Source organism: Hakea prostrata, chromosome 2, assembly GCF_041222555.1.
Source record: "Hakea prostrata isolate BN-2017 chromosome 2, UWA_Hpros_2, whole genome shotgun sequence".
Classification (NCBI taxonomy): Eukaryota; Viridiplantae; Streptophyta; class Magnoliopsida; order Proteales; family Proteaceae; genus Hakea; species Hakea prostrata.
The window spans coordinates 2,037,931-2,062,243 of NC_142601.1; the positions used below are offsets into that span (position 1 = coordinate 2,037,931).

Below are 24,313 nucleotides of genomic sequence, written 5' to 3' on the forward strand. Positions count from 1 at the left end.
ATTTGCTTGCCAAATCATCGTTACCATATTTGCTTTCGGATAAACATGTCGGAAGTAATTTCAGTGAAGGATGGTAGGATCTCCTTGATGTCCACCATGATGGGAAAGAGTTTCCAAAGTGCTGTAGTTGAGTCTTGATTCAGAATATGGGCTAATGCAAGGTTATTAGTCTCCACTAGAATGTTCGTCAAATCCTGAAGAATCAAGATTTTTTTTTTGGGGTAAAGAATCATCTAAATGAAAACAATTAGAGGAACAGGTGGTGTGGAAGCTGGTTTTGGTTTCTGGATATTAGAATTCTGAACAGGAGGTTCGGTTCTCGCTGTCGTTTCGAATAACTTTTTGTTTTTTCGTCTTCGGTAAGGGTGTTTCTCCTCCTTATTTAAATTTCTTTAATTTAAGTAAGTTTTTATGTATTTTGTTTATAAATGCTTCAGCCTAGTTCGTCTTCTGTAATCATTTTCCAGAATTTCGGAATTGGAATCTTCATACTGCATGTATTCTTATGTTGTGGTCTTTCTTGGGCTTTGATTCCCTGCAGGGTTGGTGGGAGATGTTTATGTTAGGCAATAAAATGTGCTTTTGATGCTATTTTGTGCTTGTGATTGTGTTCCTTCAGGGTTTGGTTTTTACAAGAAATGCGTTCTTTACATAATATATTCCCACACTCTGGGTTTCTTTATATATTTCACTCACTGTGGGGGTTCATTGGGGGGTTTGGACAACAAAAACCCCTTATAGCTACAGAAAATTAACTACGCTTTTTTTAACCGACAACAAAAACCCCTTATAGCTACAGAAAATTAACTACGCTTTTTTTAACCGAAGCTACTAGTCTCTTCTAACTACAGTTTTTCCATGTGTAGTAATATTAAATAGTTATTGCTGCAACATGTAGCACCTGCACTAACAAATATCTTTGTAGATGTGCTTGTAAAATTATAACTAAAAAGTGTAGTAATATGAACAACCTTTTACTACAGTATTCAAAACCGCATTAATATATTACCTTTAATTGCAAAAATATAACTACAGTTATCTACTGTAGTAATTTAAAATATTTTTAACTACGATATTCAAAACCATAGTAATAAAAAGACACTGTAATTACGGAAACAAAACTAAAACTAAAAAGTGTAGTAATATATGAAACTTATTACTATGGAATTAAAAGTGTAACAATGTCAACTTTTTTGGCTACTAAAATACAACTACAATTATGTATTGTAGTAATTTAAAATATTTTTAACTACGATATTCAAAACCATAGTAATAAAAAGACACTGTAACTACAGAAACAAAACTACAACTAAAAAGTGTGGTAATATATGGAACTTATTATTACGGAATTAAAAGTGTAACAATGTCAACTTTTTTAGCTACTAAAATAGGACTCCAATTTGGAGTTGTAGTAATACAATTTATATAATAGCTGTAATATTTAAAAATGTAGTAACAATTTCTTTTTAGATGCGGAAACAACTGCGGTTAAAAATCATAGTAAACATATTCCCTCTAATTTTAGAAATATTATTACAGTTATGTATTGTTGTAATTTAAGATATTTTAGATTATAGTATTTAAACCACAACAATTAAATAAAAAAATAATAATAACTACAGAAACAACACTAAAATTAGGAATTCTAGTAATATGAGAAACATATTGCTGTTGTAATTAAAAATGTAGCAACATTGAGTTTTTTAACTTTATACTAAAATAAAACTGCAGGCTCGAGGGTGGAACCCAAGCCCAACCAGACCCTACCAAGGTCAAGTATTTTGTAATAGACCTATAAATGGATAGCTAAATTTTGCCATCCAATTCACATTCATATTCGTTTAAGGGTGTCCGTATTTGAAAATTTTCTTACCGGAAAATATCCATATCCGTCCGTTAAGCAACCAGATTCGGATTCGAATAATTGCTTATCGGATCGGATAATATCCGGATAAAAAATAGAATAAAGTATTCAACATTTTTTTTCTCGAAAAATGGATGATAATCGGATTTGGAAACCGATAATTAGTAATCAGATAATCGGAAATCGAAATTATCTTGTCAGAGTAAAGTATTTAGCAATTTTCTCTAAAAAAATGGTTGATAATCAGATTCAGAAACTGGTAATCGATAACAGGAAATTGTAAATAAAAAAGAAGACAATCACAATCGGATAGTTTATCGGATTAGATTATTATCGAATATTCGATAAAGTTCTGGATTTGAATTCTGATGCCTTCTCTAAATCCATTTACAGATCTATTTTCTAACCCAACTCGCCCTTCGGGTTGACTCTGCCTGAGCTCAGGAGGGTTAGGGCTGGGCCAGGTCAAGCGGGCTTTATTGACACCCCTATATTTCATACATGGAAAGAGGGTCAAAGGGAAAATTTTAAAATTTTTATAAGGGAACGGAGGAATATTCAAAACATTGGGGGTTTTTTTTTGGGGGGGGGGGGGGGGATGGTCATCTTGCCCCAATGTAGCTTCACCCATGGGAGATATAGAAATTTCTCCTTTTCCTAGACCTGTAAATGGATAGCCGAAATCCGCCTCCGAAATCGCATTCATATTTGTTTAAGGGTATCTGTATCCGAAAAAATCGGTGTCTGTCTGCTAAGCAACCGGATTCGGATTCGGATAATTGCTTATTGGATTGGATAATATCCGAATAGAGTAAAGTATACAACATTTTTTTTCTCTGAAAATGTATGATAATCAAATTCGAAAATTAGAGTGTATAAGTATTCAGAGTCTCCTTTCTTTCTACATCAACTTTTATTTTTTTTGAATTATGGAATTGTATTAAATTAAAATTTTTATAATGACATATGAAAGGAGGAAAACCATGAAACATCAAACGAATTAAACAAAAAAATAAACAATAATTTTCTAGAAACAATGTTTCCCCTAAAATGAAAATATTTGATGATTTAAATTATTTAACAAAAACCCCAAAATATTTAAACTTAAATCTTGCCAGTACGAAAGAAATTATAATAATGAAACAAAATGTATTTATAAGGAAAAATTATTGAAACATTAAGGAAAGAAGAAAAACTTGGATTTTATGTAATATTTTGGATTTAAAGTGGTATATTTGGATTCTTCTACCCAATAAAAATGGAAGAAGTTATATTTGGATTCAGTTTCTAACCGATTTTTTTTTGGAGAGAAATCGTTTTCTTTGAAAAAGATCAATATTTTCAAACCCAAAAACCCACGTTTACCTCCTACAAAAAAGAAAAAAACCCCACGTTTCCTAGCAAACCCATTCCCTCCTAATATTCCCGCCATCTCTTCTCCTCTTTGTGAATAGAATGGCGCAATGAGACAAGTAAACAATAGCTCGGGAAACATAGGTTTGATGTGGACAGAGCAGCAAGATCAGTCTGAGGTGCTTTCTTTTGATCCCTTTCTGCATTGTTTTTTCGGTAAATTGATCCCTCTCTACATGTATTAAAATGAAACAATGTGTTCTAGATTTTTTTTCTTCTGATTATTCTTGCTACCAAGAAAGGTTGGAAATGGGGGAGGTCGTGATTGTGACTTCCAAAGGTGAGAGAGTGAGACGAAGAAGAGAAAGAGAATAACCTCTCCTTCCCCCTCCTCTGTCTCACAATTTGCACATTCGCCCTCTCCAATCCCTCTCTCTCTCTCTCTCTTTGTCTCTGTCTCTCTGTCTGTGTCTCTACTTAAATCCTATCTTCATGCTTGTTCCAAAAAGGGGGTTTAATCTGAGGTTTGGGTAAAACCCATAAAAGGATCAGGTTTTTTTAATATGTATAAATATAATATTGTTTTCCTGTCTTTACTTTGCCTTTATTATATTCTTTTCTGAGAGAACATGGAGATGTATGTATAATATGTTCTTAATCCCATTGAATCTCGACAAAATTCACTACATTGCTCACTTTCCAAGACCATTTATTTGCATTTACACACTTTCTTAAATACGGTGATATTTAAGGTAAAATGGTCACTTTTTTGTTTTGCTTTTTGTTTGTGTTTCATTTCATGGAGTCTCAACCATACATATCCTCAATATTTTCTGTTTCTAATCATTGGTATATGTGTCTGATTGCACCCACTTTTCATTTTCATTTCTTTCATTTGTCATGGTAAGTAGTACCGTGCTTGTTTTTGTATGTGTCTGATTGCACCACATATTGCAGGTCAGAAGAGTTTTGCACGAATTCGCCATGAAAATGTAATATTTGAAAACGCTAACTATAGAACTTTTACATTTTATATATTTATAAATGTTATAGTATCAAATATTTAACTATGATATTTACAATATTAAAATAGTTGAAAGAAACTGGAGTACAACTAGACCGTGTTGGTTTGTACATAATCACTTATGAACATGCAGATGGACGTCCAATTGATGAGATTGCACAAAAAACAATTGTATGTTTTCCTTTATTTTTATTTATTTTTGAATCAAAATACCAGTCAGCTACTTTTTTGTTTCCAAATAAAATTAAGCATAATAAATATGTATGATATGTATATTTTATATGTTAATTGCAGGAAAGAATCAAGGAAAAGAAAGTAGAAATTGATGCCTCTCAAGGTAATGGCGAGAGTAATAATTGGGACACCGACATCTTTTCTCAGGTGTTAAAGAAAGATAAACGTAGATGCATTCAAGGGCTAGGATTGGGAGCTAGGCTTGCCTCTAAGGAAAACAGAAGAGAAGATGATCCTGAACAAGTTGCTTTCCTGAAAAATAAAGTTAACATGTTAGAAGCTCAAGTCACCAAGATTTTCTCGATTGTTAAGCAATCAAATCCAGATTGTCAAATAGAAGATTTTTCAATTGAGAAACAGGTAATGTTACTAAAATCTTATCAATCTCTAAAGCTTATTATATTCCTAAATTTTATGATTCTTCTTGTTATTGATTTTGCAAATATTGTATCCCTGTGATAGGGGCTTAATCAATTTAATAGTCATGAAGGAAATCACTCTTCTAGGAGCAATGATGCATCTTGTTCTCATGAAGGAAATGTGATACTCTAAGCTATGGGCTTCTTATGAAATTTTGTTATAATATTGTTAATTGTTATTTATTTATTTAATTTTATATTGATTGCAGGATAATTTATTAAGAAGCTGATTCAAGCACTGCAGAGTTCCACATAACATAAAGCACAGAGGCTTGGATCGACTAGTTGATTCTAGTGTTTTTTTTTCAAGTGCAGTTGGAACTTTAGCACAGACCCGTTATCTAAAATTAAGTTTTAATTTGCAATTATTCTAGTTTGAGTCAGTTGGATGACAAGTAACTTTCTTTTTATTTTTAATTGATGTGTATGGATTTCAGATAATACTGAATTTAGTAAATATATATTTTGTTTCTATATATTTGTTGCGAAGAAATGTATATCCAATAGATGACCTGTGAATACATTTATAGAATAAAATCTGTAGCTACATCTTCATTGTGGATGAAATACCTACAAATAAATTTCCACACCTAAAGCCTTATAGTAGAAACATTCGTAGTTAATATATCGTAGCTATAGATTAGCCATAGTTAATATATCGTAGCTATAGATTAGCCACGGAAATATTAGTCGCTACAATGTGTATACCAAAAAGTGAGATGCAAAAACATTCGCAGCTAAAAGATATATAGCCATGGAAACATCTGGGGCTACAATATGTGTAGTTAGAAGTTAGCATGAGAATATCCAAGATTATAGTTTTCGTAGCTATAAGGTAGCCGCGGTAACATATTAGTTATACTTTCCATGAGATAGAGGATTTATAACCATGGAATTATCTTCGTTACAATATGTGTAGGTAGAAGTTAAATGCGGAAATATCCACGGTTATATTTTTTCGTAGCTATAGGGTAGTCGCGGAAACATCCGCAGTTATTTTTTCCGTAGCTAGATAATATATAACCACAAAAATATCCATCGCATCAATATGTGTAGTTAGAAGTTGGATGTGGAAACATCTGTAACTAACAATCCGTAGCTATAGATATAGCTACGAAATACTGTAACTAAAAAACCATAGATATGGACAACCTTGTACATGCAGTATTTTATGTGTAGCTACTGCATTTGCGACGGAGCTCATTTACGACAGATAATAAATCGCATGTAATCCGTAGCTATAAGCTATTACTACGGATTTCGGTACATTTTACTATGGAAAATTCCGCGGTTATATGCCCTTTTTGTTGTAGTGGAGTCCGATGGTCGATGGATTAAAAATTTTGTAGACAAAATATGGAACAATGGAACCTAAGTTATCTGGTAATCCCAGTTTCTGCCCAGCCCATGCAACTCCAGGGTAATAGAACTCAGGTTCACAATTAACACAATAATTTCAGAATAGATGGAAAAATAGGAAAAATTAACCTCATGTCTTGGTCTGGGCCTTTAGTGTATTTTCTTTTTCTTGTTTTGATTCTTGCTTAAGACCTTGTGTTCTTCATCATTAGGGTTATGCATGGCCTTTGTTTTCTTGTGTTTCTCTACCCTCCCCCCTCTCTCCTTTTGGTTAATGAACTTTCTATTCATCCAAAGAAAGAATGCACATGAACTAAACTTCCAAGTTATGAACATTAATACTGGAATCTAAACATATACAGCTCCAGGAAGAGAAGCTGAGAAGTAAAAATGTTCTATTGATCCTATAAGAGACCTATGAGATGCAGCCACAATTTAATATATGAAGCTCTGGAAGTGTCCTAGTTTTCTCCCCAGTCAAACAAAAACCCAATAGAGAGAGGTGCGAGAGTGACTCATCTCTCATCAGTCTTTATTAATCTCTGTTGTCCAATCTGTTGAAATCGATTCCATGAAACTTGCCCATGAAGGAGAAGATCGAGCTTTAGTCACTGCCTTAATGGTGTTGAAGGGTGATGCTGGGGAAACACCTCTATATATTGTTGCTGCTACCCATTTTCCAGTGAGTTCTCCTGTTGCGTGGCAGTGAGTAAAGGTATTGTACAAAGAGTTGAAGATCTCTGATGATTATAGTAAACAGTATTCTAACTGCATAAAAGTATTTCTGAATAGAATAATCAATCAGATTATTTGATTTTGATAGTTCTGAGAAACGTGAAAGGAAAACACAAGCAATCTATCATCTAGGCATGTGGTGACATTTCTTAAACTGGAAGAGCATCACTGAAGGGTCTCAAAGAGGCATGCAAAAAGTTTGTTTAAAGGTACCTGGACAAATTTCAGATTTTCAATTTGGAAGTGATTTCTAGGGGTGCAGTTTTCGTTGCAGTTGATAAAATCCTTTTCATTTTGAGAGGTGGCTTAGTTTCTTTTCAACCTTTTCCTTTCTCTCTTTTCTTTTAGGGGAAATCTCTCTCTCCCTTGTTCTTCCTCTCTATTTACTCTTACTCGCCTCTTAAAAGTTTCACCTCTGATTCTTCCCAAAAGCTGAACTCTTAGCTCTCCTTCTCCTCTGATATTTTAAAATGGCCAAATTACCCTCTATTTTTGTCCCTTTAGTCGATTAAAGCAATTTCTTTCCCTTTTAATCAATTTTTTTCATATAAGAATTCATTAGATGTATTTAGGTGTGTTTTATTATTTTATTAATTTTCCTTTTCCCCTCTTTTGTAGAAGTTTTTTATTTTTTATTTTTTATCTATATTTTCCTCTTCTCTTTGATGGATTCTTATTGGAGAGATTAAAAAGTCCATCTAATCATATTCAATGGATTCTCATAGAAGATGGAGGAAGAAAAAAAATTAATCACATTTTGTAGATTCCTATAGAATAGGGAGAGACAAAAAAAATCTATAATAAAGGAAGAAATAAAAACAATGCTATGGGCTTGACAGAATGACTTTTTCAAGATACTTGCGTATATGGACTCTACGGGTTTGGTTTCAGTTGTTGAAGATGATCAGTCAGAAACGTCACTGGCAGTGGAGACAGTAGCATATGATCTCTAGGTCCTAACTGTAGATTTTGTGAATTGTAAGTTAATTTTTTTTTTTTAGAGAGGGGAATGTGTTCGCCCACTCTCTAGCAAGGAAGGCTATGTCCATTTCCAATAGGACATTTTGGTCGTATTAATTCCACACCTTGGATCACAAAGCTTCATGCCAAGGATCCTTTGTGTTCTTCTGGTTCTTTTCAATGAAATTTGGCTTACCAAAAAAAAAAAATCTCTCCTATTAGGTGACTTGTTTGTTTATTTATTTATTTTATTTTTCCTTTCTTTTTTTCCTTTTTTCTTTAATTATAATATTTTACAATTATTTAGATAGAATAACATTTGTTTCGTATAGAAGCCTAGAAAGAACATTTAAAGTTGCCTAGGCTCATAATTTGAATAAGATTTACACTATGAAAAAAATGTCCTTATTAAACGCGTTTCTAAATTGAATTGTTGGAATATTTCTAAACTACTAATCCAATGATAATTAATGCCTTCATTTTAAATTTTTTTTTTGGCGGGAATGAACAGAAGAGGTTAACTGCTTTAGACTGTCACTATTATCCGTTCCGATTTAAAAAATTAAAAAATTAAAAATTAAAAAAAATAATAATAAAACAAATTTAATTTTATAAGGAAATTGAGATCCTAACTGAATCGGGAGACATTTCGATCTTCTTTAAGTAGAGTGAGCTTGGTAGTTAAAGTTATCCAAAACAACTCCTATAAGAAATTTCAAATCTAACGGTGCAGGGAGACCTTTTTGGCGGGAACATACAGATTTTACGCGTTTCGTATGAGAGTTCAAATCATAATCGAACTAGAAGATCCTCCGTTTTTTCTTTTTAAGTAGTAGAGTGAGCTATTTGGATTTAGTTTTGAGCTTTTGCGTTCTGTTGCGGTGGGTGTTGTGTACGTGCTTCGGCTGGTGATTGAGCATTCAACTGCCATGGAGAGTGGCGGGTTTGAGTTGGGTTTGAGCGATTCTGGTGATCAAGACAAACAAAACGTCATAGCAGACGTTTACAGAATAAACCACGAGGGAGAGACTACGATCGTTGCAGAGGTTTTGAGGATTAAAGATGAAATCGAAGCAAACGCCGATAAACCGTTTGAGGTTTTATTGGAACCTCTAAGGAGGCTTCAGTTGTTGGTCATATCTGTCGAAACACTCGAGGCCACCCTAATTGGAATTTCTGTGAAGCTTCTGAGGAAACACAGCTCGAAGAGAGTTCGTCAAATGGCAAGATTTCAAACTCGTTTGTGGAGAGAACGGGTAGACGAGTGGTTGATTCAATCACAAAAAGAAATAAAGGAAGATACCAGCTCAACGCCTGCTGCTTCTGCTGCTTCTGCTGCTGCTAGGGTGGTGATTAAAGATGAAAAACTTACAGATAAAAGAAAAGGTCCAATCAGAATAAAGGTATTGTACAAAGGTAAGGTATTATGCAAAGGTATCTCAACATCTCCTGATGGTTCTGTGGTTGCTAAAGATGAAAAACTTACCGAGAAAATAAAAGGTGCAACCGCAAAGGTAATGAAATGCGCCTTAACATCTGCTGCTCATCCTTTGGTTGCCGAAGATGAAAAACTTGAAGATAAAATAGAGGCTTCAAAGAGGAAATTGAGTGAAGGGTATAAAAATTTTGAGGATGATCGGAAACGACGTAAAATACAAGTCCTAGAATTGAAAGATCTTCCTGCTTGCAGCGAAAAGCCCAACAAACCTAAAGCTTATTGGAATAGAAGGAATTATAAGAGGTTTTAGTGTGGCATTCGCAATAACAGGTCGCCCTAGATTGTAGTTTTATTAGTTGTTTATGAGGAGTCTTCTTGTTTACGCAAATGATTGTCAATCAAATTTGTAGTTTTTGTAAGTTAGTTGCATACACATATTGTAAAGATTATTGAAATAGTATAGAACTACACTTTGGTCTTAATAAAACGTTTCTATTGCTTCTGTATATATTTTTTTCTCTGAGTGAATGCGTTTTGTTTTTCCAAATCATCAGCTTCCATATTAGCTTGCCAAATCATCAGTTACCATATTTGCTTTCGGATAAACATGTCGGAAGTAATTTCAGTGAAGGATGGTAGGATCTCCTTGATGTCCACCATGATGGGAAAGAGTTTCCAAAGTGCTGTAGTTGAGTCTTGATTCAGAATATGGGCTAATGCAAGGTTATTAGTCTCCACTAGAATGTTCGTCAAATCCTGAAGAATCAAGATTTTTTTTTTGGGGTAAAGAATCATCTAAATGAAAACAATTAGAGGAACTGGTGGTGTGGAAGCTGGTTTTGGTTTCTGGGTATTAGAATTCTGAGCAGGAGGTTCGGTTCTCGCTGTCGTTTCGAATAACTTTTTGTTTTTTCGTCTTCGGTAAGGGTGTTTCTCCTCCTTATTTGAATTTCTTTAATTTAAGTAAGTTTTTATGTATTTTGTTTATAAATGCTTCAGCCTAGTTCGTCTTCTGTAATCATTTTCCAGAATTTCGGAATTGGAATCTTCATGCTGCGTGTATTCTTATGTTGTGGTCTTTCTTGGGCTTTGATTCCCTGCAGGGTTGGTGGGAGATGTTTATGTTAGGCAATAAAATGTGGTTTTGATGCTATTTTGTTCCGGGGCATATTTCAAAGCAATTTCTTGTATAGGCCGAAGCAGATTATAAATTTGCCCATTTATGGCAACTCCAGGGTAATAGAACTCAGGTTCACAATTAACACAATAATTTCAGAATAGATGGGAAAATAGGAAAAATTAACCTCAGGTCTTGGTCTGGGCCTTTAGTGTATTTTTTCTTTTTCTTGTTTTGATTCTTGCTTAAGACCTTGTTTTCTTCATTAGGGTTATGGCCTTTGTTTGCTTTAGTGTATTTTTTCAAGAAAGGCAAGAAAAGCATGATAGGGAAAATGAAACGCCCAAGGAACAAATGGTCTCAATGATCCCAAGTTAAGATCTCTTAGAATGATTAGGACATGAGATTTCACCTTTATTATATATAGTAGTTATATAGTGTAAATCATACATTATGACCATGCCCTCTAGCAATACAGAAATTACATTTCTATCCCTTATCAAGAGCAGATTCAGGTTGACCCAGCTAGTAGGGCATGTAACGCTGAAGTTGAAACTACAAACGACATCTTATTTGAATGCCCCTTTGTTGAAGCAAACCAAGTTTGAGAGTAATTTGTGTTGTGGGTCTTCCAAAATTAATTGAGCTACTATCAAACTCACTCGATCAAAATAAATTGATGGATGTAGTTCTTGCAGCACAACGAGCCTTGAAGGAAATTTCTTCTGAAGAATTTAAATTGCGATGTTGGTGTGGGCGGAGTAGTTGCTATCCTGAGGAACAGTAAGGGGGATTTTTGACATCCATTACCAAGCTAGATGGTGGTTACCATTGGCACGCCCGATCCAAGTTCGGAGTGAGTCGTGGGGTTTGGGCTAAGGCCTGAATTTCACGGTTCTTAGAGTGGAAGGGACCGCGTGAGGCTGGTTTCACAGAGCAACGATAAATTCCCATTCTGAACAGTGGATGGATAACGAGCTGGTGCACTTCAACGCATCTTGCCTCAAGGCTGGCCTGAATCTTGGACCATGACCTTTTTGCTCAACTTTAGGTTTTGTATATGTAAATATGCTATTGACCCTTTGATGGTTGTAGAAGCAACTTGTCATATGGTCATGCAGATCAGAGTCAACTATTGGTGGTGCGAGCTCGATCTTTGCAGTCCAAAATCACCTTAAAACTTCGATTCAATCTAGTTATGGTCGGCTTGATTCCATGATATTGATCTTGAATTTAATCTTGATCTCCATTATTTCATAGTTAAGGTCCAGACCCGATTCAATTAAGGCCAATTAGAGTCAAGGATTAGTGATGCGAGCTTGATATTCGCAGTCCAAACAGACCCTAAGTTGTGATTCAATCTAGTTCTAGTCAGCCTTGATTTCATGATATTGATCTTGAATTCAATCTTAAGGCCAAAGCCTGGATCAATTTAGGGCCAATTAGGGTGGGTAAGGGCTTCTTAACTTGTCATGATTCAGATTTTTAAGGTACGTGAGTGTTTGAAATTAGAGTCAATCAAGATAAAGTAATGACCTCTTTGATTGCATGAGTCTAGAGATTTTTAAATCTATGGAGTCATAATTCATAAAATTAACTATTTGGTTCACCTGACTTGGTGGAAATTTCATTATAAAAAATTGTTTGGTCAATGTGATTTTCGTGAATACGCAAATGTTTAGTGCTTTTATAATAGGGATAAAATCTCTAGATTTCATCTCATACCCATAAATCTGCAGATTCATGTTTTTAGTGTAAAAAGATAAATCTCTAGATTTCATGAATCTAAGGATTTTCACAATCAAATGGGTATAAATCTCGCATTCATAAATCCAGAGATTTGAAGTCTCTAGATTCATGTAACCAAAAGGGCCCTAAAGGAATTTACAATCAAAATCAAAGTTCATTAGACATATAACTGAACTCAACCTTATCATAACCTTACGCACTTTTTTTGGGTCATCATCAAACAAATCACAGATACTAGGGGTTCATATATTCAGGGGAAGGATAGGTGTAAAAGGACAATGGTTAAAACTCAAGACTACTTTGGTTTTACTACTCTTACATAGGAAACTGCCACCACCGTGTTAGAAGCACATCCACAAAATACATAACTATTCCAAATCTCTCATGACATGCAAACTATTGGACCAAGTTCATCTTCAAAGATTTGCGAGCAATGTGACTTTTTTCTTTTTGTGAAATAGTAATTTTTTGAAATTGAAAAGCTTTGGGGTATGAGCTCCCAGTCTAAATTTGTGACCCCTTTGTGCTCCCCGAATGCTTCTGGACCACAAAATACAAGGGGGACCACTGGGTATTGGTGTAAGGTCCTGCTTCCTCTAAAATTATTTTATTTTTATATGTGGGCCCCACCTGATTTTGTGGCTAAGAAGTGTGAGCCTCAGGGGTATGGATCCAAACTCATGAACACCCTACATCATCAAAGAACATTGATCAAATAGATACATTTAGAAGGAGAACAAAAAAAAAAAAAAAAAAAAAAAAAAAAAGAAGAAGATACATTTAGAAGGAGAACAAAAAGAAAAGAAGGATTCTTGTGATTTATCTGCTTGAAGTGCCAAATGATCAGCAACATTGTTGGCTTCTCTCAAAATATGAATAAATTGAGAAGGGCAAAATTCAAAGATTACAAACAATGTGACTTTGCAATGAAGAGTCTCATATAAAGTCGAAATGAAAAAGACAAAGAGAAGGAGACAGTTATTCACAAGAACACTTCTCAAGTCTTTTCCTTTGTTTCTTATTATATGACAGCTCTCATCTGTCTTTAGTGTTTGAGCTTTAACATTTTCCCAACAAAGATGAACATACATCTCCAGCAACATTGTCGGCTTTATTCCATGATATTGATCTTGAATTTAATCTTGATCTCCATTATTTAGTAGTTAATTAAGGCCAATTAGAGTCAAGGATTAGTGGTGCGAGCTTGATATTGGCAGTCCAAACGGATCCTGAGTTGTGATTCAATCTAGTTCTAGACAGTATTGATTTCATGATATTGATCTTGAATTTAATCTTGATCTCCATTATTTTGTAGTAAATGCCAAAGGTTGGATAAATTAAGGTCAATTAGGGTGGTCATGATCAAGACTTTTAGGTACATGAGGGTCTTTGAAATTAGAGTCAAGACTAAGTAAAGGATTTTACAATCAAAATCGAAGTTCAATAGAAATATAACAAAACTAACCAAAGGGGGTTGGTCTAAATGTTAAGCAGCTTGGTCTGCTTAATCAAAGGTTTCGGTATCAAAACCTTGTAGATGCAAAAAATCCCCGTTGCGAGACTCACCCACCACAGCCAGGTGTGTGACCCGGGTCGAACCCTGGATTAGTCAGGGCAAAGCCTTGGAAGCCGGGGTTGGCAACCAAAAAAAAAAAGAAATATAACAGAACTCAACCTTATCATAACCTTTCACATTTTTTTCTCGGTCATTGTCAAACCAATCACAAGAACCGGGGGTCCATAGATTCACGGGAGGAATAGGTGAAGAAAAACAAAAGTTCAAACTCAAGACTTTTTTAGTCTTACTACGATTATATGAAAGACTGCCACCACTATATTAGAAACACATTCTCGAAATATGTGACTTTTTCAAGTCTCTCATCACATCAAATTCATTTTCAAACATGACCAAACTGTTAAGAAAAACCCTATACATATTTACAACACAAGCAAGGTGACTTTAGCAATGAAGTTTGACCCCAAAAGAAGAATGGACTTTAAGATGAAGTCTGATATAAAGTCCAAATTGAAAAGACAAAGAGAATCAAACAGTTCTCACAAGGACACTTTGTTTCTTATTATATGACAGCTCTCATCTCACCTGTCTTTAGTTTTGGGCTCTTAACATTTTCTTATCTTGACAAAGAAAAGGTGAACAGAAATCTCCAGTACTTCTTCTACTCCTTATCTATTTATCTATTTATCAGCTGAGCTGGGTTTGGAATCTCTTTCCTGGAAATTGAGACCACACTGTTCTGACACTAAATTGATATTAAAAACCTTTCTCCATCTAACCTTTCTGCAATTCCCTCAGAAGCAATAATCAATTTAATCTCAATTATTGGCCCAGGAAACTTGTGGTCCGTAGAAAGAGAGACATTTAAGTCAAAGTGTTCTGTGAAATAGGAATTAATGAAGAACTGAAGAAGATTTTTCTTCTTGTTTACAGTAAACATCATTAAGGATTCATCTTCAAGTCTTATTACCCAAGCAAAAGAATGTTTGCTTTGTCTGTTTGAATCATGTTAGCTTGTATTTACCATGGAAGAAGAAGAAAAAACTAGATAATGGTTTGAATTTGATTTTAATATTCAGTGCAGTTTGGTCATAACATGAACACAAATAATTCTATATCCTCCAATGATTTATGATAGCTTCAAGTTACCGTTTGCTTTTAACAAATAATTAAAGTTTGTATTAGTTGTGACAGACAAGATGCAACCATCAACGTATGGTTTTTCTAATTAATTCTTTCTCTGCATTAAAACTTGTAATCTTAAACATAATTTTTTCAATCAAATCAAGACCAACTAGCTTTTTGCATCATACATTCCTTTATTTTTTGTTTTCTAACTACCATATTAAAATATAAAACCCAGAGAAAAGGCAACAACATGTTTATATTATCTAATGAGAAAGAATTCTCTCTCTCTTTCTGCTGTAAACATGTTCATATTCAATGCTTAAACATTTTTTTTTTTTTATTACAATTTTACTGGTCCTGTAATCAATATTGAATTTGTTCATTCTCTCTTTTTATATTATTTGAACTTTTTTTAATTAATAATTTATTTTAAAGATAATTATTGTTGTCCACCTGTATAATAGTTTAATTACTACATTATTTCTTATACTTTTTGAAATTACTTATTGTATATATTTGCTTGTTATTACTAACACTGCCTTACTATTAAACTATGTTAGTTAAGTGATGACATAATATATTTGATTTATTTGAAAAGTTTAAAATAAGTTTGTAATTATATATTACTTTGCTACACTTTTTATTAAATTATGTTATTCATCTTAGTAATTTGAGGAAAAATTGACCTTAAAGTTAAAGTGCTAAATCATCTCATAAAGAGCATTTTATCTTAGTAGACTTGGTTTTTATATCAAAACCCAACTTTTTGGAATTTAAAATGACAATAACACAAGGGTAAATTTGGTATTTCATATGGTAGGTCGGTTTCTTAACACAGTTAACCAAAATAAATAAAAGGCTTTTATCGTTGTTGGAAGTGAAATGCAAATGGTAAGCAGCTTGATCCGCTTGGTCCGCTTAAGCAAGGTTCCCGTATCGAAATCTTGTGGATGCAAAAAATCCCGTTGGAAGACTCACCCACTACAGCCAGGTGTGAGACCCGGGTCGAACACCGGATTAGTCAGGACAAAGCCTTGGAAATCGGGGCGGGCCAAACAAAAAAAAAAAGTGAGAGGTAATAGTAATTTCATAAAGAGTGAAATCATTTTAATAATTAATTATAATACAATAGGCAATAGTAATTATCCTTATATTTTAAATTCAGAAAAATTTATCTAATCTTCATTTTAGTTTTTATCTTTGCCAAAAAATTGTCCTCCTAAAATATGCATTTGATAATTTCTTTATCAATTGTTCTAGTTTTTAAATTTTTATGGGTGCTCCAATTATACACGCTTCTATCAAATATCAGCCGAAAAGAGAAAGGGCGGGTGGGGGTGGGGAGAGATTTCACCCCTGGAATTGAGGTTCATCTAGGCTAGTTTACACATTACTTTACTACATTCTTAGGAGGGCAGCTTCATAATTATTTAAATATATGACGAGATTTCGCCCCTGCAGTAAGAAAATTTGAACTCTTAACTCATATTGTGAAGAGTTGTTCTTTGTCAACTGAGCCAAATTCTTTTAAGTCCTTCTTATAATTGTTGCGTAACTTTTTTGTTTGTTTTTTCGTAAAATAAATATTTTAATCCCTAGACTAACAAAAAGTGTGAGATTGAAGTCGATGAAGCTAAAATCAAATCGATAAATAACATCCACATCCACATCCACATCCACAAGAATCAAGACTCTGATTCTACATCACATCTAAGACAGACAAGGGTGAGTAATAACGAGTTCAGGTCCTTTATCTCCATAGGCAAAAGATTGTGCTTTCATTATGTTTCTCTATCTTTAGTTTAAGAGTGGGGTTCACCTTTGAGTATTTATGGTTCACTCTATTCATAAATGTGTCAATCGATATGGTTTCGGTAATTCAATACGGTTTCGGTACAGTACCAACTTTAAATACCGAAAATCAGAACCATATTGTACCGAATTTACACGGTATGGTACGATTTTGGTATTTGCAAAAACGGTTCGATATGGTTTCAATATTAAATCGATACGAAAAAACGGTTTAAACACGGTATCTAATGTTGTACAATTTTAGTACAAATGAACTCATGCCACTTTTGTTATTAGTTCATTAAGATCCTAATAAAATTGTGATCAAACAATCAATATAATATGATATTAATAGAGACAAAACAAATAAATCTAAGAAGAGGAGTGAAGGACGAAACGAAAAACTATAACAGGGAATTAGGGGTAGGGTAAAGGTAAAGTGTTTTAATTGTAAAATTACATTTATATTCCTTAATTTTGATATGAGTACTTAAAATTGGAACCCTACCAAAAAAATTCGGTTTTGGTACGTACCGTATTGAATTTTAAACGGTACAATACGTGGTGGTTTTAGACAGTACGGTTCAGCACGGTTAAACAGTTTCGATACACAATTAACACCTTGTCTATTCATGCTCGAAAGTGGATCCCACAACTAAGTATATAGTGAAAAATTGCCAAGGGAGCAACATTCTCACCCTTATCATACATTTAAGAGGCAAGCCTACTTTCGAGCATTTATAGTTTATTTTATTTATCAAAGAGTAGGTCCCACTCCTAATTACATGATAAAGTAATATGAGGTGAGCATAATTCTCTGGCTGGACAGGCAGAGGATCCTAACTCAGCAAGGACTAGGACAGCATGGGCGGTAGTGTTATTTTAGTAATTATATGGAAAACTAGTGGCATTTGGAAGAGAAACATCTCAGGGTCGATGTCGAAATCCAGCAGATAACAACAAATGCGCAGTAGATGAGATGCTCGGTCCACGGTTTATAAAGAAAATAAAAGTTTCTCCTTTTCTTTTTATTCTTTTTTGTTTTCATGGGCAAAAGAGTTTTTCTCTTTCATCTTCATAATAATTACAGGTGTGGTGTGGTGAGTTGTGGTTTGGGAGTTTTCCTTTTTTGCTTTCGTTCTTTTTAGCGTCAAGAGAAGAGAATTTATTCGAAAAACAGCTTTTTGTTGATGAAGCTGAGTTCCTTATTTGCTTTAATGGCGGAAGATTCTGAACTACTGATGATAGCACGAGAAATGCCCCTAGATTCACATCCTATACGGAGATCTCGAGGCTTCAAAATTAAACTTCTTCTTCAGTTATAGCTGCTGCTTTACAACGGAAACTTCTGAAATCGTATTCGTGAAGTAATGCCGTTAGATGTTCGACTGTTGAAGAGAATATTTCGTCTGATTTCATCTCTTCATCAGTAAAGGCATCGAAGCTTAATTTCACTTTAGATAATGGAGCTCTGAAGTCCAGTTCGAAGCTCCGGAGAATTACAGTTGCTATTTCTGAGAGAATTTTCTAGGTCTGTAACTCTTTGAGGTTCTGATTTCTGTATCGCTTAAAGTTTGCTCTTCGTCAACCTTCGCCTAGTTTCAGGTGTTCGCCGTCCGGAATCTGGCGTTCTACTAGCAGATCTGAGGTTTACACTTTGTTCACTCTCTGAAGAAACTTTCGGATTTCACTGCATGCAGTTATTTTGAAGAATAGCTTGCTCGATTCCGACTGCATTCGTGAGTGTTGTGTCATTGTGTCTCTTTGCTCCTGTCGCTCTTGACTCAGTATCTGAAACCACATTTCTAAGTTTTCGAGTTTCTGTTTGTTTTTCTTTTTCTATTTTTATTTCTGCTCCCGAGGCGAGCCTCTGCGAGTTTGAATATTTGTCTCTGCTCTACTTTACGTGTATGACTTAACTCATTTTCATTTGACTGTTCCTTCTTCTCCTTCTGGATTTCCCTCCTTTTCTACTGTCATATTTTGCTGATTTTTTCTTTCTCGGTTTCGAATTGACTTCTTTGGGGAAATTTCAGCTGGAGGTTTTCCCTGCTCTTCGCTGTTCGATTTACTAGATTTTGTTTTTCTTCGGTTTAATTTTTTTTTTTGTTCTAAGACACTGAGGTTATTTATTTATTGCAGCGGCTTACGAAGTTCTGATGGCTGGCGGATCCGGAGCTTCTTGTTGACCTGATTCAAATTGAGAAGCGTATTCTTTCAATCTGGTAAGACTGGAATTTCGTCTGAGGTCTGAGTGACTCTGCTGATTTGTTGATTAGTAACGTTTTCTAGATTGGAAAAGGTTTTCAGATTTCCTTAGTCTTCGCAACTGCACACTCTAAAACCCTAACCAGATCTCAGAAAGCTAGAGACTCATATCCCATTTTGAGAAGTTGCTAATGTGCGCATTGGGTGCTTCTAACAAAAGAGGCACGCAATGCAGAACATGGGTTACTTTCCGCTTTTATATTGAATATCCTATATACGTTCACAATTTTAGAATGTGCACATGACCTGTTTGCTCCGTATTCTCCGTTCGAGTTCCCAGTTCCCACCCAATCAATAGACAGGTGAACAGCTAATAGTCGCGTCATCAGTAACTTTTTTTTTTTTTTTTGGGGTAAGACATCGGTAACTATTTACGGAGACCAATTCGCATAGATAAAAAAATGCGACTCTTGTCTTAGTCAGTAGTCTTAGCTCTTAAGGAGTCAATTAGCAAAGCGTGTAGCTTGTTTAAGTAATTAGTCACTTCAGTGTGTTTCTTGTGAACAAAATTTGGTTTCTGGAGTCTGGACACGCTGGGATTATGTCATTAATGTCGTTAATATTATGGAAAAATGGGAAATCTGCAATTTTTCATAATAGCCCTGCGATGTTTCTCACCCCTTGTCCACAGATAAACGTTCTTCCTGAGTGGAGGGCATTGAAGAGGATTAGATTGCTTTTAGGCATAGAATACCTTCCCCGTTTGCCTTCTTTATATAAAAAAGGCAGTGCTTTTGCTTTTGGATGACTTTCTTTTATATTAGGATACTTTTTAAAATCAGTGTTTTGAACTTTAGCTTTGGATAGCTTTTATCATACTAGAAGAAAGTGAAACAAATGGAAGTTGCTTTTCTTGTGGAAGTTGAAATTAATTAGCTTTCTAATACTTGAGAAGTTCATCTTTTCTTCTAGTAATAGTCTGATATTTCCTTTTTAAAAATGAAACTGCAGAAATGCCCCTCTATTGGAGTTATTGGATTTTCTCCTCTTTGCTCCCTGCTCATGCTCTTTTTTTTTTTTTTTTTGGTTTTCACTAGCTAAGACTGATGCTTATTATTGAAGTGGTAATTGGTATAATCAAATTGGAAGAGAACATTTTACAATTATTATACCTTAGGAGAAAAGAAAGAAGAAAAAAAAAGATGAAAGGGTGGGGGTGGGTTGGAGAGGAAGTGGCTCAGTCCAGGCACCTTGATGGGTGCCCAGACTTTTCCCTTCTTTTTCCCCTTATGAACTTTTCTTGCTGCTTAAGAGGAATTCAGCTTCATGGTTAAAGAAATCCCTGTGGGGCTTTCTTGGCTAAACATGGGAATAATTACATGCATGTTTTTTTGGCATGGGAGTTTCTGACAAAAGGGATGCTTTTTTCCTAGGACTTCTAACTTGTGAAGGGAGTTGAGAAAAACACTAATCAGTGTAATGTTGCTTTTCACAAATACACTAGTCACAGTATGATGTTGCTTTTCTTAGTTGTTCTCTTTAAAAGGTTCTTTTGGTGGTAAATATTCCTACTCTTCTTCTGTGCTGTTTCATGTAAAGTATTTTTGTTGCTTTCAATTATGTCAAGTGGGTATAGCCTACCCTTTAGTGCATCTGCTTGATGTATAACATCTGATATTTTGTTTTCCAGTTTATTGCAGTCAGTGTTAATGGTGTCTTGTAACTTTTTTGGTCAGCCTATATCCTCAGATGGCCTCTGTTGCTGATCAGGCTGAAATCAAGATCTTCTAAGATCATTTTTTCTCAGACAAAGTCACTTCACTTATCTAGTCCTGTACACCTCCATATGAGCTACCCAATGCTCCCATCTTCATTTGCACCAATTTGGTCTGTTTGCTTCCAACTGTTTCTATTTCCTCTGGTCATTGCTGACCTTAACTCAGATAAGCAAGCTCTTCTTGACTTTGCTGCCGCTGTCCCCCACGGTAGAAAACTTAATTGGGATCCTACTGCTCCCATTTGTTCATCATGGGTTGGTATTACTTGCACTCCAGATGTCAGTCGAGTGTTGGCTTTGCGGCTTCCTGGTGTGGGACTAACTGGCCCTATCCCAGCTAACACTCTGGGAAAGCTGGATGCCCTTAGAACTCTGAGCCTTCGATCCAACCGCCTCAGTGGAAATCTTCCCGCTGATGTCTCATCCCTTCCTTCTCTGCATTCCCTCTTCCTGCAAAATAACAACTTCTCTGGGAATATCCCTGCTTCTCTGTCCCCAACACTTAACATACTTGAGCTATCCTTCAACTCCTTCAGCGGCAAAATTCCATCCTCAGTACAGAATTTGACAAATCTTACTAGATTGAACCTCCAGAACAACTCTCTCTCTGGACCCATTCCCAATCTCAACCTCCCAAGGCTCAAGCATTTGAATTTGAGCTACAACAATTTGAATGGCTCCATCCCAGCTCACCTCCAAAATTTCCCCAATTCTTCTTTTATAGGAAATTCTCTTTTATGTGGACTACCTCTGAAGAATTGTTCTCCACTCTCCTCACCCTCAATCTCACCCGCAGCTCCTCAGCCGGGCAAGAATTCAAAAAAGAAACTGAGCACAGGGGCTATCATTGCTATTGCAGTTGGAGGTTCCGCAGTTTTAGTTGTTCTAGCTCTAACAATTTTGTTATGCTGTCTGAAGAAAAAAGATAGTGAAGGTAGCAGTGTCTTGAAGGGGAAGGCCACCGGTGGAGGGAGAGGAGAGAAGCCTAAGGAGGAATTTGGTAGTGGGGTCCAAGAGGCGGAGAAGAATAAATTAGTATTCTTTGAAGGCTGTTCTTATAACTTTGACCTTGAGGATCTGTTGAGGGCTTCTGCGGAAGTGCTGGGGAAGGGGAGCTATGGGACAGCATATAAGGCTATCCTAGAGGATGGGACAACTGTGGTGGTGAAGAGGTTGAAGGAAGTGGTGGTGGGTAAGAGGGACTTTGAGCAGCAGATGGAGATTGTAGGACGGGTTGGGCAGCACCCAAATGTTGTGCCACTCCGTGCTTATTACTACTCAAAGGATGAAAAACTTTTGGTTTATGACTACATCTCTGCTGGGAACTTGTCCACATTATTGCATGGTATACCTATTTGAGTCCTTTCTAACCTTCTCAATTTTTTTCCATAACTAATCTAGAATGCCATGTCATTATTTAACCATGCTTAAAATTTCATACTAATCTGACATCTTTGTGGAGTTCTTTTCAAGTATACTAATTTATTCTGCATCCTTCTCCCCCCCATTTTCAATGCTGTACCAGGAAACAGGGATGCCGGAAGAACTCCACTTGATTGGGATTCGAGGATCAAAATAGCCATTGGAGCTGCGAGGGGCATTGCACACATCCATGCTGAAGGAGGGGGGAAGTTCACCCATGGCAACATAAAGTCCTCCAATGTTCTCCTCAGCCAAGACCAAGATGGTTGCATCTCAGATTTTGGGTTGACACCTCTTATGAACATCCCTGCCACTCCATCACGAACCATAGGCTACAGAGCACCTGAGGTGATTGAAACCCGAAAACCTACTCAGAAATCGGATGTGTACAGCTTTGGCGTGCTGCTCCTCGAGATGTTAACTGGGAAAGCCCCTCTGCAATCACCTGGGCGTGACGATGTGGCTGATCTACCAAGGTGGGTCCAGTCAGTCGTGAGAGAGGAATGGACATCTGAAGTGTTCGACACTGAGTTGATGAGGTATCCAAACATTGAGGAAGATATGGTGCAAATGCTGCAGATAGCGATGGCTTGTGTGGCCAAGGTGCCAGACATGCGACCTAAGATGGAAGAAGTTGTTAGAATGATAGAGGAAATCCGGCCATCCGACTCAGAGAACCGGGCATCCTCTGAGGAGAATAAATCTTAAGGGTTCTACAGTACAGTCTCCAAGATTGCTTTCAAATTGTTAACCAAGGTACCACCATATTTAACTGTTCGTCAGTTCCAGAATTTGAGCTGGGTTCAGGAGGGACGTTTTAAGTTTTCGCCAGAATTGCTTATTAGAGTTTGGATTGTCTGCATTGCATTGTTAAATTGTGTAACGAGTTCATTGTATGCTTGTATTAGATGTTTTAGTTTTATACATTATTTGTCTCATTAGGCTAGAATTTTCTGTCCATGCCACCCTGATTGGTTCAGCAATTGTAACCTGTAACATGTTTCTTATTATTGTGAATTTGATTTATTTGATCCACAATGAATCTTCAACCTTTATTTTTGTTCCTCGAACTCCAAGAGCTGTGTTTCTTCCAGGTATGCATCATTAGCGGAAACTGTGGGGGTAAGAATTAGGCATGCGTGAGCTTCAAACTTGGTCTCGAAATGCCTAAAACAATGGCTCAACGGCTCAACCAACCCATTGACCAAACAGAAGTTTTTTATTATTCCATGGAATCCACTGAGTGATAGGGAACCCAATCCCTGTTTTTGTCTTAAGTGAAACCAAACATGTGTTGCTCATTAATGGGTTGCCTTTTAGAGTTTTAGGTGGAAATATTGACCTGTCCAAGTGATGCCCTCTACCGAGGCCTTTTTTTACCTAGAATCCTGTCCCAATGTCGGTTGCTTCTATGTGAAGAAAAGAACTAAAGTCAAATAGAAGTGAAAGGTATCAAATGTTCAAACTGAGATGCGTTCGAGGCAGAAATTGGGAGTTGTTAGAGTCTTCTGACCCAGACTTTACTCCCTATTTCATTGAAAAAAAAAGTCATCCCTCTGTTATCCATTTTACCTTTAATAATTAGTGTGAATCAACAAACAGACGTTATCATAATCCCAACACAGCAAGCAAAGCTTTTGATCTCAAGGTTGAGGATAGACAAACCATTGAAATATACCACGGCTGTAGTGGTATAGTTGTCACAAGCTCACTCCTATGTGGTGGTTTGATAATTCTCATGTTTCGGTTTTGAATTTTTCTACTCTTTTGTTTTTTCACATTGGGCAATTGGGGAACCACTATCAGTTTTTATGGACTATATTAAGTCCTCAATAGAGTTAATGAGGCCAATGCTTGTGCTAACTGTTCACAAGGCTAATTATTCGACTCTATTATGTTCCATATACTTTTCATCACAATATTTAGAAAGAAGTCCACCTCTAAGTACCAATAATATTGACTTAGAGATAAAACCACCTCTCTCTCTCTCTCTCTTTTTATCCTTTTATTAAAACTACCTCTTAAATATATAGTAAAAGTATGGAAACATAATATTAGGGTATATATCACTTGCCTCCCCTCTTAGCTGGACAAATAAAACTTACACCCCCCTCTTAGTTGGATAATATCATTTACCTCCTCTCTTACCTAGCAAATATATCAAACACCTCCCATCTGTTAACTTTATTGGTTAAATTTAACTTATCTTGTCAAATATT

The 24,313-nt window shown here is 35.7% G+C and overlaps 1 protein-coding gene and 1 pseudogene across 1 annotated transcript; both read left to right on the plus strand.

Moving 5' to 3' along the window:
- The first annotated feature begins 11,320 nt into the window (after positions 1-11,320).
- LOC149023223 (signal recognition particle RNA) lies at positions 11,321-11,493 on the plus strand (annotated as a pseudogene).
- Positions 11,494-17,719: 6,226 nt separating this feature from the next.
- On the plus strand, positions 17,720-23,296 carry LOC149023224 (putative inactive receptor kinase At5g58300). The gene is made up of 4 exons (XM_089143773.1): positions 17,720-18,426; positions 18,830-18,912; positions 20,596-22,017; positions 22,198-23,296. Exons 3-4 carry the CDS (start codon positions 20,742-20,744, stop codon positions 22,800-22,802), a joined length of 1,881 nt encoding a protein of 626 aa, XP_088999899.1. The 5' UTR covers positions 17,720-18,426; positions 18,830-18,912; positions 20,596-20,741; the 3' UTR covers positions 22,803-23,296.
- The last annotated feature ends 1,017 nt before the right edge of the window (positions 23,297-24,313 follow it).

Excerpts from the sequence above, each read along its gene's own strand:
- LOC149023224 (XM_089143773.1), top strand. The coding sequence starts at position 20,742 with ATGAGCTACCCAATGCTCCCATCTTCATTTGCACCAATTTGGTCTGTT. Across the intron at positions 22,018-22,197 it reads CTTGTCCACATTATTGCATG|GAAACAGGGATGCCGGAAGA; the intron begins GTATACCTATTT and ends ATGCTGTACCAG.